This window comes from Calidris pugnax, unplaced genomic scaffold (assembly GCF_001431845.1).
Source record: "Calidris pugnax isolate Ruff unplaced genomic scaffold, ASM143184v1 scaffold38, whole genome shotgun sequence".
NCBI lineage: Eukaryota > Metazoa > Chordata > Aves > Charadriiformes > Scolopacidae > Calidris > Calidris pugnax.
In genome coordinates, this window is record NW_015090995.1 from 19841296 (window position 1) to 19860652 (window position 19357).

At 41.8% G+C, this 19357-nt stretch overlaps 1 protein-coding gene across 1 annotated transcript; it reads right to left on the bottom strand.

Moving 5' to 3' along the window:
• Nucleotides 1-5994: 5994 nt before the first annotated feature.
• On the bottom strand, nucleotides 5995-18577 carry IL13RA1 (interleukin 13 receptor, alpha 1). Its single transcript, XM_014955383.1, has 9 exons — nucleotides 18419-18577; nucleotides 15627-15762; nucleotides 13674-13794; nucleotides 11313-11491; nucleotides 10782-10933; nucleotides 9488-9620; nucleotides 8930-9026; nucleotides 8263-8347; nucleotides 5995-6672 (listed from the first exon to the last, which is right to left on the bottom strand). The coding sequence occupies exons 2-9, from the start codon at nucleotides 15727-15729 to the stop codon at nucleotides 6553-6555; spliced, it is 990 nt and encodes a 329-aa protein (XP_014810869.1). The 5' UTR covers nucleotides 15730-15762; nucleotides 18419-18577; the 3' UTR covers nucleotides 5995-6552.
• Nucleotides 18578-19357: the final 780 nt, after the last annotated feature.

Genomic DNA, 19357 nt, shown 5'->3' on the forward strand with positions numbered 1-19357 from the left:
AGGAGGAATGGTTAGAAAGATGTCCAGGGACTCAATTAGAGTACATAAAAAAAAATCACAACCATGTTCCAAACGGCACAGCAACCTAAGCGACAACAGTGCAATTCAATAAAATTGTTAAAAGCTTTCCTCTTAGGCAGGAGAAATCAATTTTGCAGGAAGGAGTGACCGTCGGGGCAGCAGCGTTGCTAAAAAGCTGAAGGATCACAGAAAGCCACCAGCTGAGGAGCAGCTGTGTAACAACCCGTGGGCACAGCAAGCAGCAGCTACTCCTTCTGGATGAACTTGGGGACAAGAGGACTGAGAGACAAATAAGGTAATTGTTCTGCTGGCTCGGGGATGATGCAGTCTGGCTAAGATAGCAACACAGCTCCAGATAAGACCATCAAGAATGATGAATGATTTAGAAAACATAACTTAGGGGGTGCTTTTTTCTTTTTTTTTTTTTTTTTTTTTTTTTTTGCTAATAAACGAAGAACAGAGATGGAACTGAAGGCAGCGTGATCAGAGCACAAACCAGATGCTAAACACGGGGAGGAAGGAGGAGAAGGTAACTTAATTGGCAGCAAATTCAATTTAGGTCAGTTACTGGGGGAGTGCTGTAATTAAGCAGAATACAGCAGTGCGACAGAACGTTGGGGAGACTCTTTAATAAGAGATTTTTTTTTTACCAGTTGGACAAACCTCCACCAAGAGCACGCTGTCCTGGCGCTGCTCAGCAGGAGAACGTGGGGCAGGCAGTGCCCTGACAACTCTCCCAGCCCTGCCTAAGCTCTAATAAAGGGATGATCAATACCATTTTACATAAAACCCAGAAACAACAAAGAAAATAATGTTTTATTAGGTGTGTAGCCTAATAAAAACAGCCCAGTGTTTACAAGGCTGCAGGATTTTCGCTGCAATCCAAGCTCAAACACAGCCCTGAAGTCCCACGTACAGAAAGGCAGATTCCCCCTCTCTGAGATGTTGTCAGCTTTTCTACCTTATATTTCTCCTAGGAAAACAAGTCACAGAGTCTTGTATGCAATAAAAGCACTCTGAAAATCAGCAGTGGAAAAATGCCAACGAAAGGCTCTGCCTGAGTACCTGCCAAGCTAGCCAGGGTTATCTACAGCTGAATATTCTGCTAGAACACAATAGGATATAAAGTTAAAACTAACTAGCCATACCCTGTATAACTTCCCCTGTAGCTGACTTTGACATTTGAAGGACTGAGCAGTTTCGTACCTTTTAAAGAGTACCTGACTGGCATTTCTGAAGTTTCTACACTGACATTTTCTGTGAAGGAAGGAAACTAGTGACACTAAAAGGCTTTGAAGTGCAGGAGGCAGAAAGGCTCCAACAGGCAGAACAGATAGACACAAGCTAATTTTAGTGCTCTCACCGCCATTGTCACAAAATCAGTGAATTTTATTTCAACTTGCTGCATTAAAACAGGTCCAGACGCAGCAATGGCAATGACATAGCTGAGTGTCTTAAAAACGCCTCATTTCTGGTATTTCAGACTTTACAGAATTACACTGCACGTGTGTAGAGAGCTCTGAGAGAGCAATTGCTGATAGCATGGGATCTAATTGATCTTTCATTAGATCACTAGGAAACGTGCCCCATTGCACACACCAATTTCTTCCAAGCATGAAGCCCATATTCAGTTGTTTGGTGTATTTTCTTAAATAGATGATGAAGGGCCAGCTGTACTTCCAAAGCAAGACATTAGCTTAACTCCATGCTCAAGCTGCTCCTAAGGTTCCAAAAAGTGACAGTGTCTGAGCTTAACAAAACCTTCTTCTCACTAAGCTCTCGATCTCCTCGTGCTCTTAGCCAAGTCCATTATAGCAGTTTGAGCCAAATTAAATAGTGGAAAACTTCAATGCAGTAAGCTAAGGGCATAATTACTGGAAATACTGGTTAACTGGAAAGCATCTCTTTGTAGATGCCTTGTGCAAGAGTCATCACAATAATTGCAGTACTTTGGCAAAAGCAAAACAAGGAGCAGGGAGTTTTACTAGAATACACTGGCTGTTTTACAGCTTTGCGGTGACAGCAGTGATTGTCTTCTCCTGCTGAGTTATTACCTTCAGAAGTCTACTTGGCAATGATCCCAGTACAGCTGTAGAAGGGCTACTTTAGTGATAAACACCACAAGGCCTACCAAAAAAGAAAGGATTTCATTAACCTAATCAACAGAGTTGGAGAAAAGAGAGAGGAAAAAAAAAAAAAAGCCCCAAAAGTCATCAACAAGCTTTCAGGCTCTTACATGCTACAAACCTGAGGCAGAATTTCCGGACCTGAAAGAAAATGTGTCTCTCCCCCGTGCCTCCCACCCAAACCCACATCGCTTTGCTGTGGTGACAGCGTGGATTCAGTTACATCACAGTGATGGCAAATCTCCTCCTTTCACCACGATTCAACATCATCCAACCAGAGGGATTTTAATCTGGTTTTGCATTTGGGTTTTAAGTGCTACCTAGAAGCTACCTTTCTCCAGCTGGCAATGCAACAACCCGTGGGGCTTGTTACCATAAAACGTTGGGTTTTTTTTGGCAAATATTGAGTGAAACTGCAGTATTTGGGAGCCGTCTTGATGAACCTCCAACAACCCTGGCAGATCTGCTCCTCCCAGCCCCACCATGCCTGTTCCTGTCCCTGCAGAGCTGAGATGAGATGAAGGGAGAGAGGTCTCTGCAGCGCCCTGACCACTCCAGGCTTTCCACTCACCTGCCTCCCACTCTCGCTCGGGTGAGGGGAAAACCCCCCAAAACTGAAAATTTCTTTTTTTTTTTTTTTAAACGAAAAAATAAATCAGTCTTTCCCTTCCAGGGGAAATTCTGAATATTTGAGGTTCCAGTTCAGAACTCAGCTTATTACATACTTTCCGGTGAATGGAAATATCCAATCTGAATAGTTCTGCCCAGTGAGCGTTGAAACACCATGGTTACAATTCTGTTTATTCATCTATCAACTCCTTTAAAGCTACCCAACTATGTAATGGCATTCCTTAATGCAAATAAATTAAAATTCACAGGTAAAAAAAAAAAAGAAGTGCTTAGTTTTCCTAGCATGCCAAACACAGAAAACTTAAATGAGTTAACGTATTAAAATAGGAAAAGGTCGCTTATGGGGAGTGATTAAAATCATGACTGCCACAAAAACCGTAGAATTGGAAAAGAAAAATCCAAATGGACTTGCTTTTTAACCTCACAGTTTATGCCTTCATTTTGAACCTTCTGCTCACTGACCTGAAGGGAACAAAGGATGCTTTCTCCCAATCTTACAAAGAAGCCCCTGCTAAATGTGTTTATTTGGCACTTGAACACATTCGGGTCTAAGCAACTAGTTAATGGCTTTCATCGGTATAGCAACATGGCATTTTCAACCACCTCAGCAGCCAACAAAGACATAAAATATTGGAGCTAGGTTTGATGGGGCTGCAGCAATCTCCAGTTTGAGAACTTACTGTCTACAGCATGATAGAATCATAGAATTGTCTAGGTTGGAAGGGACCTTTAAGATCATCTAGTCCAACCATCACCCTAACTCTGATAAAAACCATCACTAAACCATGTCTCTAAGCTCTATGTCTACCTGTCTTTTGAATGGGCACCTCCAGGGATGGTGCCTCAACCACTGCCCTGGGCAGCCCATTCCAATACTGAATAACCCTTTCAGAGTAAAAATTTTTCCTGATATCCAACCTGAACCTCTCCTCGTGATGAGAACAGGAGCATGGCACTGGGCACACAAAGGGTAAGAGCACTCGTCTCGCACCCAGCTCCATCTCCATTTCACTACCTCAGCCCAAAACTGGCACTGATTGCCTGGGTCGAGTTCACTTTTGACAGGGAAGAGGGCAAAGCAACACTCGGTTTTTCTTCTCTGGGTTCTGCCACAACTCAAACAAGGTTTCTCATAAAACCACTGCCACCTCTTCTGTCTCAGTTTAGCTTCTCAACCCAAGAATGAAATGCCATCCAGTTATATTGAAAAACGTTCAAACGTATTTATTCAGTCTTTAAACAAACTTACAGATCAAGTAAATGCAATGAAGAACAAACAAACGATAGCAAAACTTGGAAAATTTCAAGCTAAAACCCCCCCCAACCATAAAAAAGACACTCAAAATATACTCAGACGCTTACTTTACATGACAAAACACAGGCTCAATAAATCCATCCATTTGGACGTGTGTCAATTACTGTTATTCAGGAAACAAAGAATTACCCCAAAACATTTCCATATAGTGATCTAAACTGTCCTCTACATTTAAGTCTTCTTTTTGGCCTAACACCTTCCATCTGTTTGTCCCACTCCTTTGGTTTTACGATTGTTTTGTTTGCTTGCTTTTCAAACAAATAAGCTTTGGTTTTAGCATAAACACCAAAACAAAAGTCATAAGAATTTAGGGTAAAGTACTGAGGATCGTCTTCCCAGGTTGCTGTACTGGAAGCCACAATACGTGATATTACACTGAATATTATGTTGAAATCATACATTTCTATTTCTCTAGTGGTGTACGATGAGCAACATTGTAGATGAGGTAGATTTGAGAAATATTTATATCACTGTCATGACATAAATGTTGCAGGGGAGCGGGGATGAAGTTGGCACAGGAGTTTAATTACCCTTTTCCCCATGCTAGTCCTTTACCTCTGGAATATCAGGTAGTGCTGCCAGCTGACTTGGTATAACCTGAGTTCTGTTTTATCTCACTGAAATCCCTGAGGCTTTATTCTTCTTTTGTCTCATGAACCAATTTTTATTATGGGTTTTTTTTTTTTAACCTGATTTTAAGTGAAAGATTTAAGCTAATACGGGGTCTGCTAGTTCTGCTACATTTCTCCTTCCCTTTCTACCACCAGTAATGAGAGGTAGATAAGAGATGTGAAGAAAACTCTGTATTTGAGAGGCTCAGTGGGGACTTGAGGAAGAATGGGATTTATTGAGGGGGAGGGGATACATAACAGGGTAAAGGATGTAAATTTGTAGCTAAAAAGCAAGCGCTCCCACTTCTACTCCTCACAGAACAGTATCTTCTAGAAAATGTAGCATTTCGTTGACGGAACAGAGTCTGAGGACAGGGCTGAACTTTAAGAAGGTTAGTGGCTATAGAGTTTGCTCCTAGCAAACTTTTGAGGAGATCTCTTCTCAGTCTGCCAAGACTGACTACATCAAGGATGAACATGTCTCCACGTAGCTGGGAGGAGCAAGAAGTCCCTGAACACTAACCACAACCAGCTTGCATGCATCCCCGTTACACTACTTTCTGCCTCCAGCACGATCAAGCTGCTGCTGTTTACACCCTTGTGCGTGAACAGATCAAGTAATTATTTATCCAAAAAAAAAAAAAAAAAAGAATTTAAAAAATGAAAACTCAAATCAGCACCTTGCTTTTTACATTGCTAAGCTCGTAGAGGGGAAGCTCAAATCACAGCCCATCACTGTAGAAGGAATAAGCTTTTCCCTTAGAAAGCAGGCCAAGGTTGTCATGCCCTCCTCCCCCAAATCCATCAGCTCAGCAGTATGGATGGGTCTTGAAGCCTTTGAATTTATTTGGTTTCAGTGGCTTAGCACTTGCTAATCGATTTGACCACAGCTCCTTAGACTCATGCATCCATCCCGGTGACTTTGCTGGACAGACTCAGGATGACTCAGCTTCCAAAAATCAAGGTGGTTTCAGGCCAATATGGCCAAAAGTAGCATCACAGTTTGGTGAGATTCAATACAGTTATCTGCCACTGCACAACACAGGTAAAAAAAAAATAATAATCTATTTATCATTTTAAACAAAGTACAATTAATGCAAGGCATCTGAGAAGAGGCACTTGAAAGGATAAAAACCTAAGCCTTTTCTATCACTAGTCTGAATACCAGCTGGGATGCTGAAAGGCTTTTCATACACATTTTTTAAAAAAAACAAACAACCCTCTTTTATGGGGTTTAGCCAGGCCACAGGTGACACACATCAAACAGAAGCATAAGAAGGTCATATGGGGTTTAACCAGGCCACAGGTGACACACACATCAAACAGAAGCATAAGAAGGTCAGTCCATCAATGCCCTCTGAAAAGCACCCTGCCCCAGAGCAAACACAAGAGGCCACCCTCGAAGGTCCATGCTCTGGCAGTAGCTCCACGTAGCGTCAATAACGGCCCATCTACTGTAAATGAGCCTCCTCTCACCTGCTGCAAAATCCAGCCAAATGCTTCAGAGAAGTCCCAGTGCTTGCTCCAAAAAAACCCATTTAACGGTCTAAGGTGAGGCACAAACACAAGTAATAGGGCAGAGCTGGCTGGAGCCAGGACGAGAGATGCTGCAGTGCAGTCAGAGGAGAGGTATCTACACGCTCCTCTTGAATGATCCAAGATGAGTATTTCTAGCAGAGATGGAGGAATGACCACTGCTAGTGAAGTATCTTCTGAGCATCACAGAAGTAAGGCTCAGAAGGGACTCAGTCAGGTCAGAGTTGGTGACTGTCTTGCAGGCCTCTTCACATCTACACGGTACAGGAGCAGGAATGAAAGTGTCCTCATCTTTTGACTGGTAAAGCAGAGTTTATGGGGTTTCTTTCTCAGGATTAGCACAGACTGGAGTTTCCGTTAAAATTAGAGAATTAATTTCTTCTTCCTTAGCTAACCTGTCGTAAGCGTTCATAGAGTCATCCTTTGCACAGTTCTGAAAGAGAAGAACAACATTTTTAGCGGTGCTTCTTCACGGCAAGCATTGCTTCTTCAGCCCAATAAGACAGATCCATTTCACAACATAAAGCCTGTATTATGGTGAAAAAACCAAGGTAGCTGGGCAACAAATTGTGCTTATTAGGGCCAGAGTTAGGCTTGGTTGACAGAATAGTCGTCCTCTCTGGAGACAAAGAAGAACTGAAGGTTGGCCCCCATCTTAAGAGTGCTTCCAACTAGAGCTAATGGGTGAAGCTCAGGCAGGAGGATGGAGAAGTGAGGATATACACAGTAGAGTTTTCATTGAGAACCTGAGTGCACGGAGAAGATCAGGATAATACCCAGAGGCAAGAACGTAGCATTACTAAGGGGAGGAACAAAGCACAGGTCAAAGCACACCAAAGTCTAACAGCTACCATACTTATGATCCTCACGGCCAAGAGTCCCATCTTAGTCCCATAATAACCAATACATGCTGAAATATATACCATAAGGTAGTAAACTAAGAGGCCAGATCCATGCTTTCCACATAGTTCTGGTTTATTAGGTAAACTCAGAAAACTCCTGTGGAAAAAGGGAACTTAGATGAACTCAGAAAACTCCTGTGGAAAAAGGGAACACTGGATTTTGGACTCCTTTTGCAATTGCTAAGTCACAAAAGGAGACTTCTTTTCAAGAAGTCAGCAATTCCTGCAACTCCTGTTCCACTGAGAACATCCAACACATATGCAGCACCAGACATCCAGATAATCATCATCCTCTCCAAATGTTTCACAAGTGGCATCAATTTTGAGATGCCACAGAGAGTCAGAAGGTCCCTTCCATACAAGGACTGTGTTCAGGGAACACCACACATTGCCTTGGGTGCAGGTTTCAATTAGGGCTCCTCAGTGTACTTCCCTTTGGACTTTTATAAAGAGCTGGTGAGTTGGATTTGTTTAGAAATAACAGTTTCCATAAATCAGTATTATGTTTATTTTTCCTGCAATAAGGGCCCATAGCAAGTCTTTCATCAACCAAAGTGTGAAGCAGCTCTAGTTAGCTTCTTGTTGGCAAAAGAACAAAACTAAGTGTCCTGTTTTACTTCATAGCTAACTGACTGTGATAAATGTGGAAGTGCTAATAATATTAATTGCTGGAAGTCAAACATGAATAGCTTTTTCAGCATCGTAAATATGAGCAACTAGCAGAGGAAGACCTGGATGTTCAGGAGAAGTAGTTTAATGAAGCTGAAAACAAAACAAAAACAAAAACCCACCCAACAACCAAAAAACCCCGACCCAAAAACCCCAACCCCTAAACCAACCCAAAAAACATTTAAAAGGACTAGCAGTCTGTGAAATAACAGAATAATGCAATTCTACTAATATGCCTACAAAAGTATATGCAATTTGAGGAAAAAGAAAAAGCCCTCTCAGGTTTAGGTAATTGTTTCTGAACAACTCTTACTATTGTAACTACTTAATCTTCATACGACATACTTATATATAGTTGGTTTTAAGACAGACATAGATATTAGGAAAAAGAAAATTGGAAGCCTATAGATTCCGATTCAATGGATTCGTTGTCCCAAAAGCTTCTCACTAACCTGGGAGTCCTCATTCTGCTCTCCAAACATGCGCTTCAGAATTTCTCTAGGGTCTGGAATCGGCGGAAGAATTAATATCTTCAGCCTTCAGAAAATTAAAAAGAAAAGTTTTAGATGAAAGATTTATTTATTTAAAAATCACCATTTCAATGTCATACTTGGGTGTGGTTGAGAAAATTTGCTTTGACATTACTGGCCAGCTTTCATTATCTGCAACTGTAGCCCAATTCTCACTTTTTACTCCCCAAACCACAAGCAAATGGGAACATTCACACAGACATGCTAAATAACTCTCAGCATTGGCAAAGACAGCAACAAAAGGAGACTTTTAAAAAAAAATATTGTAAAATAAACTACGTAAGCTTAATTTTGAGTTTGGACTTCATTGCCTAAGGAGAGAGGGGATGCAATAGCTGTGCAACAAGAACCTGTAAGCGGACATAAGGAACGTTACCCAAGTGCAACCAGAGTGTGTCTGTGGTCTATAAACCTAATTCTAATGACTGAGGCAGGATGGTGCTGCCACTTTTGTTATACAAAGTGTGTTACGGATAAAGCAGCTGCTATTGAAACATGCCCCATCATGGATGATTGCCTGGAAGAGACATGAATTATACCGCAAGTCAAAGATCAATCAGAATTAGCGGGTTGTAAACACGTCATTTACCTTTTCAGATAAACTAGCAGAATTATCGTAGATACTGCTACTATTAATGGAATGGTGATGATTAAAACCAAATAGAAGGTAGAGTCCGTCTTCTCACCTGAAAAATTGCAGAAACGTGGGGATGTTTTGAGAGGCTTTTTAGGAATAATGACGACAAGTTAATTAATTCTCTAATTTGTTCACAGACAGAATGTTTTTCAAATACACTAGCACGTTTGTAGGCAAGGGCTCATTTTTTCAAAGCATGATATTATAACGTAGATACATTTGGCAAGAAAACTACCACCAGGAAGGCTCAGGGCTGAAGAACTGACAGCCCTGGAAAGGTGGTGTTATTGCACAGTGGTGAGCAGTGGTGACCCCACCAGCATGTACAGCAGTGCAGGCAGTCACTGATGGCACTGCTGAAAGACTAGAGCTCCCTTGCCCTCTTTTCACCTGAAATTACATAGATACATAGGGAGATAATCTTCAAGTCCCATTTGCTTAGCAGACAGAAGGTCTTAGCTTATAGATGAAGAATAAAGTGCAACAAATTGCAGGCACAATCATTCTCACCAATACTCTGCTCTTCACTCCAGTCACTGAAGAGCTTGCTGCTGTAACACTCAGGCTTTGGGTTTGCTCTCACTTTGAAGGTGTATTTGCTGTTAGGATCAACGCTAGGAATTGTCATGTAATTATTTTCAACCTAAGGTAAAAAGAAAAGGTAACTTGCTTTATTCAATTACCAGCACGTTCTCAGTCATTTACCAGCCCCTTTTCGTTGTGCAGTCAATGCATTCTGAATATTTGGATGGAAGATCTTTTTGTAAATACTAAGTTTCCTAAAAAAGGACACAGTAGCATTTAACAGGCAAAGACTGCCTAAAAAGAGATTCCAAGGCAAAGACTTAATCTTATTCACTGCTACATCTATCACACAGCACTTGGCATCAATGATTAAACTCAGACTCAGTGTCTGGAACAGTGCCTTTTTTTTTTTTTTTTTTTTTGCTGCCTTCCCCTCTCTCTGGCAGGGCAGCAACACTGATCCAACACTGACCACACAACAGTCTGCTGTGATGCCTCTACAGAGGCATGCAGCTACAACTGGCTGGAATCAAAACTTCTAATATTATTGATTCAAAATGCCAGTTTTCTGAGGTATGCTGACATTATCTGAGTTTGCTAAATTTGAGGTAGGACAAACAGCTAACTGTGCCCCACAGGAAAAGACCACCTTCTTACTTTTAAATTTCTCATGCCATTTCCCATTCTGATCAAACAGGCCAGTCAGTCTGGCTGTGCAGATCCAGGCACAGTACATCCAGACACTGAAGTCAGTGCTTTTATCTGTACATTAAAATCAGTGTATCTATCAGTGCACACCTTTTTCTTGCCCTGCATCCTCAGTCTTTTTATCCCCTTCCTTTTCTGTATAACATTCTGCCTTCCTGTGTGCACCAGCAGCTTATTTGGCTTTCCAGTAATCAAGTCCCGTCATTCAAGAACAAGGGAATCATCTGACCAAGTGCAGGTCAACAACAGGAAAACCCAATACCGAAAGATCAAAGTCCTGTACCACTGAGAAGCAAACAGGTACATGTATTGCAGGGTATTTCGTGATAAGTGTTGTTTAATTTAGTAAATACTTCTTTATCAGACTGTTCTTACACACTACTGCTTTGCCATAACAAATGATGGTAAGGATTCAGAAGACCAGCTAGTGCACCAGACCCATTCACATGCAGCACATATAATTTTTCAATTTTAAACAGCAAATATTTGAGTTACTGTGAATAGCAACACAAATTATAAAAGATACATAGAACAAAAAAAAATCCATTAACTGTAAGTAATGAAAAATTACTTGAATTATCTGAGCAGTGTCCAAATCACCATTGTGATATTCAACTTCATAAAATAAACAATTTTCTGTGAAGGTGTCTGATTCACTCCACTCTACATATATTTCATCATTAGTCTTTGACAGCGTAAGTCTTCTTGGTGTAGCAGGCCTTACTGAAATGCAAAATGGAAGAATTAGTTTAAAGTTATATCTCACTGGTTACAAAAGCAGTTGCAAGTCTTGTACTGTATAACTTTACACTTGTAACAGTTTAGGAACAGAAAGAGGAAAAAGCACCAAAAACTAAAGAAAGAATAAAAACAACCAGAGAGGGAGAGTAAGATTGAGTGGGAAATGATAAACAAACAAACCCCAAACATCCAACCCTCAAAAAGCAAACCCCGTCTATGTAATTCCTAAATCAAAGATCAATAAGAGAGCATCAAATCATATCGTGTCATCCACAGCTTATAAGCTGCAAACTTCTCAAACACAGTGACACATTAGCAAACTTCTTTCTTTATATTTTTTGTAACGTGGTGTTAAACTTACCAAGGGTGGTAGGATTTTTACTTGCACACGTAGGCCTAATGTCTTCAGAATCATCTTTAACCAAAATACTTATAGTTGGGTAAGTATTGGTGACCTTGGGGAAGGTAAGACTGAAAATGCATCTTCTGTGGTCCATAGAATAGTTGTTGCACTTCTCAGGGTTTTTCAAACCGTCAAACCTATAGGAAATAAATATTATTTTTTTTTTACACTTCAAAAGAATAGGACAGCAAGAGGCAAATTTGTTTTGATTACAAATTCTAAAGACTGATCTTGCATTAAAATGGTGCTATAGCACATGTAAAAGTTAAGCTAAGCAAAGTAAGAAGCTTCTCATTTATCTCAAGCTTTAGAAAGAACATTATTTTTGTAGCAGAAAGAGAGGCAAGTTTGCTTTATACCCAGGCATCAAAGATAACAGCTGCTTTCAGCTTTGGTTCACATTTTCCACATGGAAAAAACAATTTCAAGGAAAAAAAAAAAGAAAGTATTTAGTAAGCAAACTAATTCGGACCACTTCCTGTCAGCAGAATTTCAATCCTGTGACAGAATGAGAGGATCAGTCTCCTTCAGCAACGCCTCGGGTACCGCAGCTCTTGCTTGAGATGGTCCAGTTTTACCTATTGCCTGTTACTTGCCATAACAGAGAAGCTATAACAACCTTCTCCTTGCTCCTCGCTGTTCCCCAAGTTCCAGTGAAAACATGCCAGCAGCTTTTCCTCCATAGAAAATTGGGAAATTGATTTTTTTTTTTTTTTTTTTTTTAACTATATGGAGCAAATCAGAGCTTCATTTAGGAGCACAAGAAGAATGACACTCCCCTGTTTCACACCTCCCTGGGCAGGGGCTGGAGAAACTAAAACCATCTGTTTTCATGCCCAGACCCCTTTTCTTATCCCTCCTTCTCCCCTCCACACCCTGATGGGGCTGATGAAGAGGGGGGTGTCCAGAGCAGACAGCATCATGCCAATACATCAACCTGCTCTGGTGTGCCTGGCATTCTGCAAGTATTACTGTGAGCTGATGGGATCCATTTGTTCTAAGCTAATGTCATATTCATGTTCACTTTGGATGAAAAGAGAGGGTTTTTTTTAGAGGAAACTATCAATGAAGAAGAATATAAAACGGAACCATAATTTTTCCGGTAGTTGTCCATTCATTCCTGAAAACAAAACAAAACAAAAACCCCCATTCACCAGCATTATGGAAAATGTAACTTTCGGTCCGAAAGTCAAGTGTTTCCTTAGTTTTCAGCTTTAAAACTAAAAAAAAAAGTCTTTTTCTTTCTAAGCAGCATGAACCAAAACACTTTGCTGTCACCACACATGATTTTTTCACTAAAGGGTAAACTGAAAATACACAGCTCTAATTTAAAGCATTGTTCCAGAAATTCAGATCTTCACTGTCTCATTGGTACTATTCTTGTAATAAAAAATAAAATAAAATAAAATATTTGAGTAGCAATTTAGAGAGAGAACAGTCGTCCCTGCACTTAACTAAAGCAGCCAGTTTCCTGCTGTTTGCTGTCCAAAGGCATTAAATCAGTTTGCCTGCGAGACTGCAACTGGAGACGAAGAGGAAAACGTTTATTTAGTCAGTTCAGATAAGACAGAAAGCTGATTTAAAGCTACAACAAGGGGCTTTCAGAAAGAAAACGTCAATATTTCTGCAGAAGCTAACGCAATCTGGCATTTCACAAGCCCCATCGACACGCAGAAGTATGCATAGTTTGGCGTGTGCGGATCCTGCTGCCAAGTGTTTGCTCACACCACAACTCTGCTCCTTTGGAACAAGAGTCTATTTATGGCAGGCAGCTGGCAAGTGGGGATGATGATAAAAAGATATTCTCCGCAACCTTCAAGGTGAATCAGTTATTTATTACATCGAAGATATAAAAAAACCCCTACTGCTAAATGTTATTAATGCTTTCATACCGTTTCCCAATGATTTAAGAGCTGACCCCTGCATTAGTGAGTGATTCCAACTTAAACAGCCTATGTTTGTTGGGCTCCAAAGAATGCAAATACCATATTGGTCTAGCTCAGGTCTTAATTCTTCCCTCTTTGAATCCACAATTAGAAAAAATTAGAAAAGCAGTAGTGGTTGTTTTAAAACGGGCTACAGAAGTAGTCAGTATTTCACATAAAGGTTCCATCAACTTCCCCAAAAAGACGGAGCAACAGCAACCTTTTGACACTTCAGCAGTGAAGTTTTCTGTTGGACAGGACCCAACACTTACTTGGTTGCAATGCCCCGAGACATTCAGAGCAACAGAAAGAGCAGACAATCAAAAGGCGTCACGTAAAGCTGAAGATTAGCGCTCAATCACTGTAGAGTTGGGAATAAAAAGTTCATACAAACCAGTAGAACAAGGTGTAATTGGTATCACTGCTTGCGTTCTCCCCGGGACGCCACGAACAATCCATGTACTCCAAATTGTGCCAAACACATTTCAAACCAACAGCAGCAGTACCTGGAATACCTGCAAGGCAAGTTGGAAAGGTCTCTTAAGATTTATTTCGCCAGCAAAGTCTTCTCCCCAAATTCCAGAAGCAAAACATCCCTTTTTACATAACTGTCTGGAAGGCAAAGATGGGTTACCTCAGCCCTCGCTGCCTGTCTCAGCACCACAAATGATGAATTCCAGTTGTTTATCACTCGCAGCAGCTGAAATCTCAGAGTAACTTCTAAATACAAGCCACTCGTAACAGTGAATCTCATTTTCCACCACGTCTGCCTTACTACTTGGAGTTACCCGATGCTAAATTCAAGGTGCTGAGACAGGAAAATATCTTGTTCTACTCAACTACAGATAGTTTAAAAAGGATTTAAAGTAACTAGCAATTATATGGATAGCACTTAGCTTTGTTATAATTGTTAGTCATCCACGTTAAAAACAGTGAGCATTTGTTATCTTCTCGAGATGCAACATTAGTTTCTCAATATTCTGAATATGGAAATACCTGTAGGCCTTAAATATGGACAAAAGCAACACTGGTTGCATTTTTTATTGACACTCATGTACGTCTAGACAGTCAACTTCTTCAACATATTGAAAACCCAAATTACACAATGTAATGAGTTCTGTAAATGAGTACACAGCAATTGTGAATAGAGACATCAACGTATCTCCCAAGCGGAGCAGTGACAGAATAAAGCCTTTCAAATTCAATCTTGCCTTTTTGTATGGTACAAGTTCTTTATACTGTATTATCATACTACAGCATATTAGATATTTTTTCCCTGTAACAAGCAGCAACATCTCCACAAACTGAAAATAAAATGCGTGTTCATTTTATCAACAATCCAGATTTTTATTGATAGCAAACCCCAAACTACCTTCTCCTTCTGAGGCTGAATTCCTCCTGAAGTAGGAACTGTCAAAGAGTACAGGGAAATGAAACTGGTTTTCCTATTGCAGGAAGTATTTGAAAATATTTTACCTGCAAGCAGACCTCTAAAAGCCCCAGCCTGTTTAGCACATGCTATCCTAATGATCTCCTTCCCTAATTTTCAGGAATACCCTTCTGACAGACACACAGACAAGCCTGGGTAAGGTCTCAGATTCTGGTCCACATGCCGTTTTCATCCACATTGAGTCATGCTCCTGGGTTAGACAGACTTTTACTACTCAAGGCAAGAGGTGCAAGTTCTTTGCTGTACCTCCTAGCTCCCAGCATCCAGCAGAATAATATGAATGCTTCCTAATAATTTTGCTATGGATCCCTTATTTCTGGATGTCAAGAAACAAAAAAAATATTTTTTTCCTCCATTTATTTTGCTGTGCACAGCTTTGTAGACCCCAGACACCTCTTCTGGAAAGGAGGGAGCCCTACCATAGTCATTTAAGTCACTTATGAATTCAACAAATCGTTAGATATGCTAGATTCATCCCTCTAACATTTACAAACATAGGGCTATTTTAAGGACTTCTGCTCATACAGAAAAAAAACATACAAAATAAACTGACTTGGACGTTAGTCATGGAGTCAGAAGGCTTACTACAACCCAAGTTATGTCTTATCTCACAGCGTGGCAGGGGCAAGAAAAATAACAGGAATCACATTGTCGTCTTGGAAGAGCACTTAAACTTTATGAGCTTGCCCATAAGGTTTTAGGCGTTGGAAGAATTTGGTTGTGTTTACCCGTAGCACAATCGCTCTGTCTAAACTCCACCCATCGAACTAGCCCTCACCTCTGGTATCTCTCCTGATTTCTCTACGGTATTTGGTTAGAACAGGACAGAAAGCAAGGCCTGGTTCTCTGGGTGCTGAGGTGGAGATGTGCCCCGGGTCCGGCCGCTCCAGGGGTTACCTGTTGGCAGGAAGGAGGTCTCCACCCATCGGCTGGGCTCGCTGGCGTTGCCGCTCTTGCATTCGCTTCTCACTTTGAACCGCATTTCCTCATTCAGGAACATCTCCGTCACACGGAAGCGACTCTTGCTCCATTCCTGGGTTTAGGTGGAGGGGGAAGAAAACCAGAACGTTTGGCACGCCGCACCGAACACATGGGAATTACTATTAATCACAGAATCTTCATGGTTGGAAGGGACCTTTGAGATCATCCAGTCCAACCACAAAAATAATAAAAAAAAAAAAGAACAACAAACAAAACCAAACCCCACAAACAGACACAACCCAACAATCTCGGGCACTAGAGCACGCCCTGAAGTGCCATGTCCACACAGTTCTTAAACACCTCCAGGGATGGTGACTCCACCACCTCCCTGGGCAGGCTGTTCCAGTGCCTGACCACCCTCTCAGCAAAGTCATTCTTCCCAAGATCTAATCGAAACCTCCCCTGCCCCAACTTCAGACCATTTCCTCTGCTCCTGCCATGATTCCCTTGGGAGAAGAGGCCAACCCCCACCTCTCTCCACCCTCCTTTCAGGGAGCTGGAGAGGGCAATGAAGTCTCCCCTCAGCCTCCTCTTCTCCAAACTCAACATGCCCAGTTCCCTCAGCCTCTCCTCGTAGGACTTGTTCTCCAGACCCCTCCCCAGCTTGGTGGCTCTCCTCTGGACACGCTCCAGCACCTCCATGTCCTTCTTGGAGTGAGGGGCCCAGAACTGAACCCAGCCCTGGAGGTGAGGCCTCACCAGTGCCCAGTCCAGAGGCACCATCACTGCCCTGCTCCTGCTGGCCACGCTGCTCCTGACACAGGCCAGGATGCTGTTGGCCTTCTTGGATGTAAGAATACATTAAGGCCCCTAAAAACCACTGAAACCCGAAGCCAAATGAAATGAGTGTCTGGCAACACAGGAAGCCTCAGCATCACGTAGCTTTTCTTTCTCCTCACCAGGTGCCCCCAGAACCCACCACCGGAAAACTGGTTCCACTCCAGTGACCCCCAGACATGAGCAATGGCCACACAGAGATCAAGGAACAACTATAACGTGGGGGAGAACAGTCCTATGGTAAGTCCTCAGCTATATAAACAGGAGTTTAAAGATGTAATCCTCACCTTTCTCTGTGTGTGTGCACACGAGCGTGTGACAAACAGAAGAAAGAACATTTCAAGATGTAACCAAAAAGCAGCGAGAAGAGTTTGCATGGATTTAAGGAGCAAAGGAAAAAAAAAAAATCAAAACAAATCCACAAGTGTTTATTAAAAACAATGACACCACATCAGGCCTAAGCAGTCCATGAGCTTCCAGTTTCAGAAGAGAAGACATGTTTGCGTGAGAAAAAGGCTTTTCTCATATGCTTTTTTGAGCATCTTTTATTGGGCTAGGGGGGTGCCTTTTACTCAACTGGAAACAAGACCAAAAAGAATAAAAGTCTTTGTTATGACCAAAGAAGGGCAAGGAAATCAAATAGCAATGAACAGATTGTGTTCCCCAGCTGTAATGCAAAAAGCTGCAGCACGATGCTATGCAGTCTGGTTCATCTCTCACACAAAACTGCTGTCCCACGGCTCTTCCACTGCTGCTGGCCTTCAGGTCTGTTAGACCCTTCCACAGACTCCTTCAGCTTGTTAACCACATGGCCTTTCGACTTGTTAATTTATTAATGAACCCATCAGAAGGGGTAAATAGGTTTCTGCTGAGTTAGCAAATTTGACTGGCTCATCTAAAAGGTCCGATGAAGGACATTAGAGAAAGGGGTGTCAAAAATGAGACATCAGCCTTTTAGCAGTGTTGAGCCATTAAATCTGCAGCCCTTACCTCAAACCCAGGATATCCTAGAGCTGTCAGAAAGACTATGGCAGCCACCGGACATAAAACTGACAGGGCTCAACAGCCAAAAGCTGCTTCAAGAGGCTTTGTGTCCATTTTAACCGTGCCCAAACCAGCAGCACTGCCAACCCCACAGTTGGTGGGTACTCAAGGCTTCAAATTCTGACCGTTTGGAATTATGGACTGATAGTGTATCACCTTCCTGGCAATAAACTGTAAAATTATTTGTCCTACAGTCCCTTTGGTATCATGGCAATGCCGCCCTCAGTCCTGACCAAACAGTTCTTAATCCACAGCAAGGGACACATCTGGGCTGCCAACCATCTCACACAGGGATAAAAACAAAACCCCCAAACAAGGAGGTTTTACAATTGCTGTTCCGGGGAACAAATGTGTTCCACGTTGGCTTCATAACACAACCCCCCCACGAATAACCGTTAAGCACAGGGACAGGGTAAGTGTGGGGATATGTTAAGACCTGGGTTTACCTCCAAAAGACACTGTGCTGCCAAATCACAGCTACACCCAGGTCAGCGTGCAGCTCAACGTGAAGGAGATCAGCCTTTGCAAATTCACATGGAAGTCTTAGGGATGTAGACTGCCCTGCGTATATTTTATTTTTTTCCTAGAAACGCCGTGTAAGCAAGGACCGAAACAAGTCTTTTTCACATGATTATTGTTACGGTGCTTCCGTGTTATCAGTAGCAGCTCAGTTATCAGAGAGCGACAGACAGATTTCTCTGATCTGAAGATCCCACACGCTGGTATGACTCATTTTTGGGGCTTTGATCCCATGACAAGAATCAAAGGCTATATTAAAATGATATTTATATACATTTCTATACACATATATGCTTACACAGGGACAGTTTTATTGTAATAAGCCCTTTACTGGAGCATAGCAGTGTTTAAAGAGGCGATGTGCTTACTCTTTTTTGCAGAGGGACCTCATCAATCACGATGTCGCTGGAATATTCCAGGTCACAGCTACTGCTGACGTTCTCTGGGGGGTTCCACGTCCAGTTCAGGGTGCAGATTTGGATAAATGAGTATTTCAGGTTTGACGGAGGTGGAAGAACGTGTGCTCCTAAGAGAAAGAACCGTCACTGTAACAATCCTGTTGGTCCACATTTTACCGTTAGTAGAACTGACAGATTTTTAACTCTCCAACAGAAAAGAACCCAAACGACTTCTCCACTTCATCAGCTCACATTTGCTATCTGCTACTACCCACTAAATTGTTTCTCCTATTCCTGTTACCTTAGTCCATCAGTCATTTCATTAATATATCACTGAGAAGTAATTTTTTAAGAAATCGCAGCATGCAGCAACGCAGTGGCTGTGGTAACGAAACTCATGCTTGTGGCAGGAAGACGAGTCTCGTTTTTCAGGTCTTTTTTTGCTGCAAGTTTGCATCACGCGTGCCGAATCTTTAGTAAAAACAGTATATACATTTTTGTGGGGCAAGGAATACTTTATTCTATCCCTCAAAACATCCATCAACGCAGCTTTAGAGAGAAAACGCTAAAATGACAAGCAATTACACGTTACAAGTGACAGCTGTATGTTACAACCACAACTCAGCCCAATCCAAGCCAAATCAAAAAAGGTTAAAAACAACAAAGAAACCACAATGCTTTTCCAATTACTCACCTATTAAACTCGTAATGCTGTGCTCTGGCACAGCGAGCAAAACCAGCGAGGGACAAATAGCGATTTGCCACTGGCACATTTCAGCCCTACGTTTTTTTTCACCTCCCCAAAAAGCAAGATAGAAGCCGAGAAAGAGCCGTGACTCAGGCAGTTGCTGGGATAATGGATAAATCCGTTTGCACGTTGACCTTTCCTTACTCCTGTGCACCCAGCCA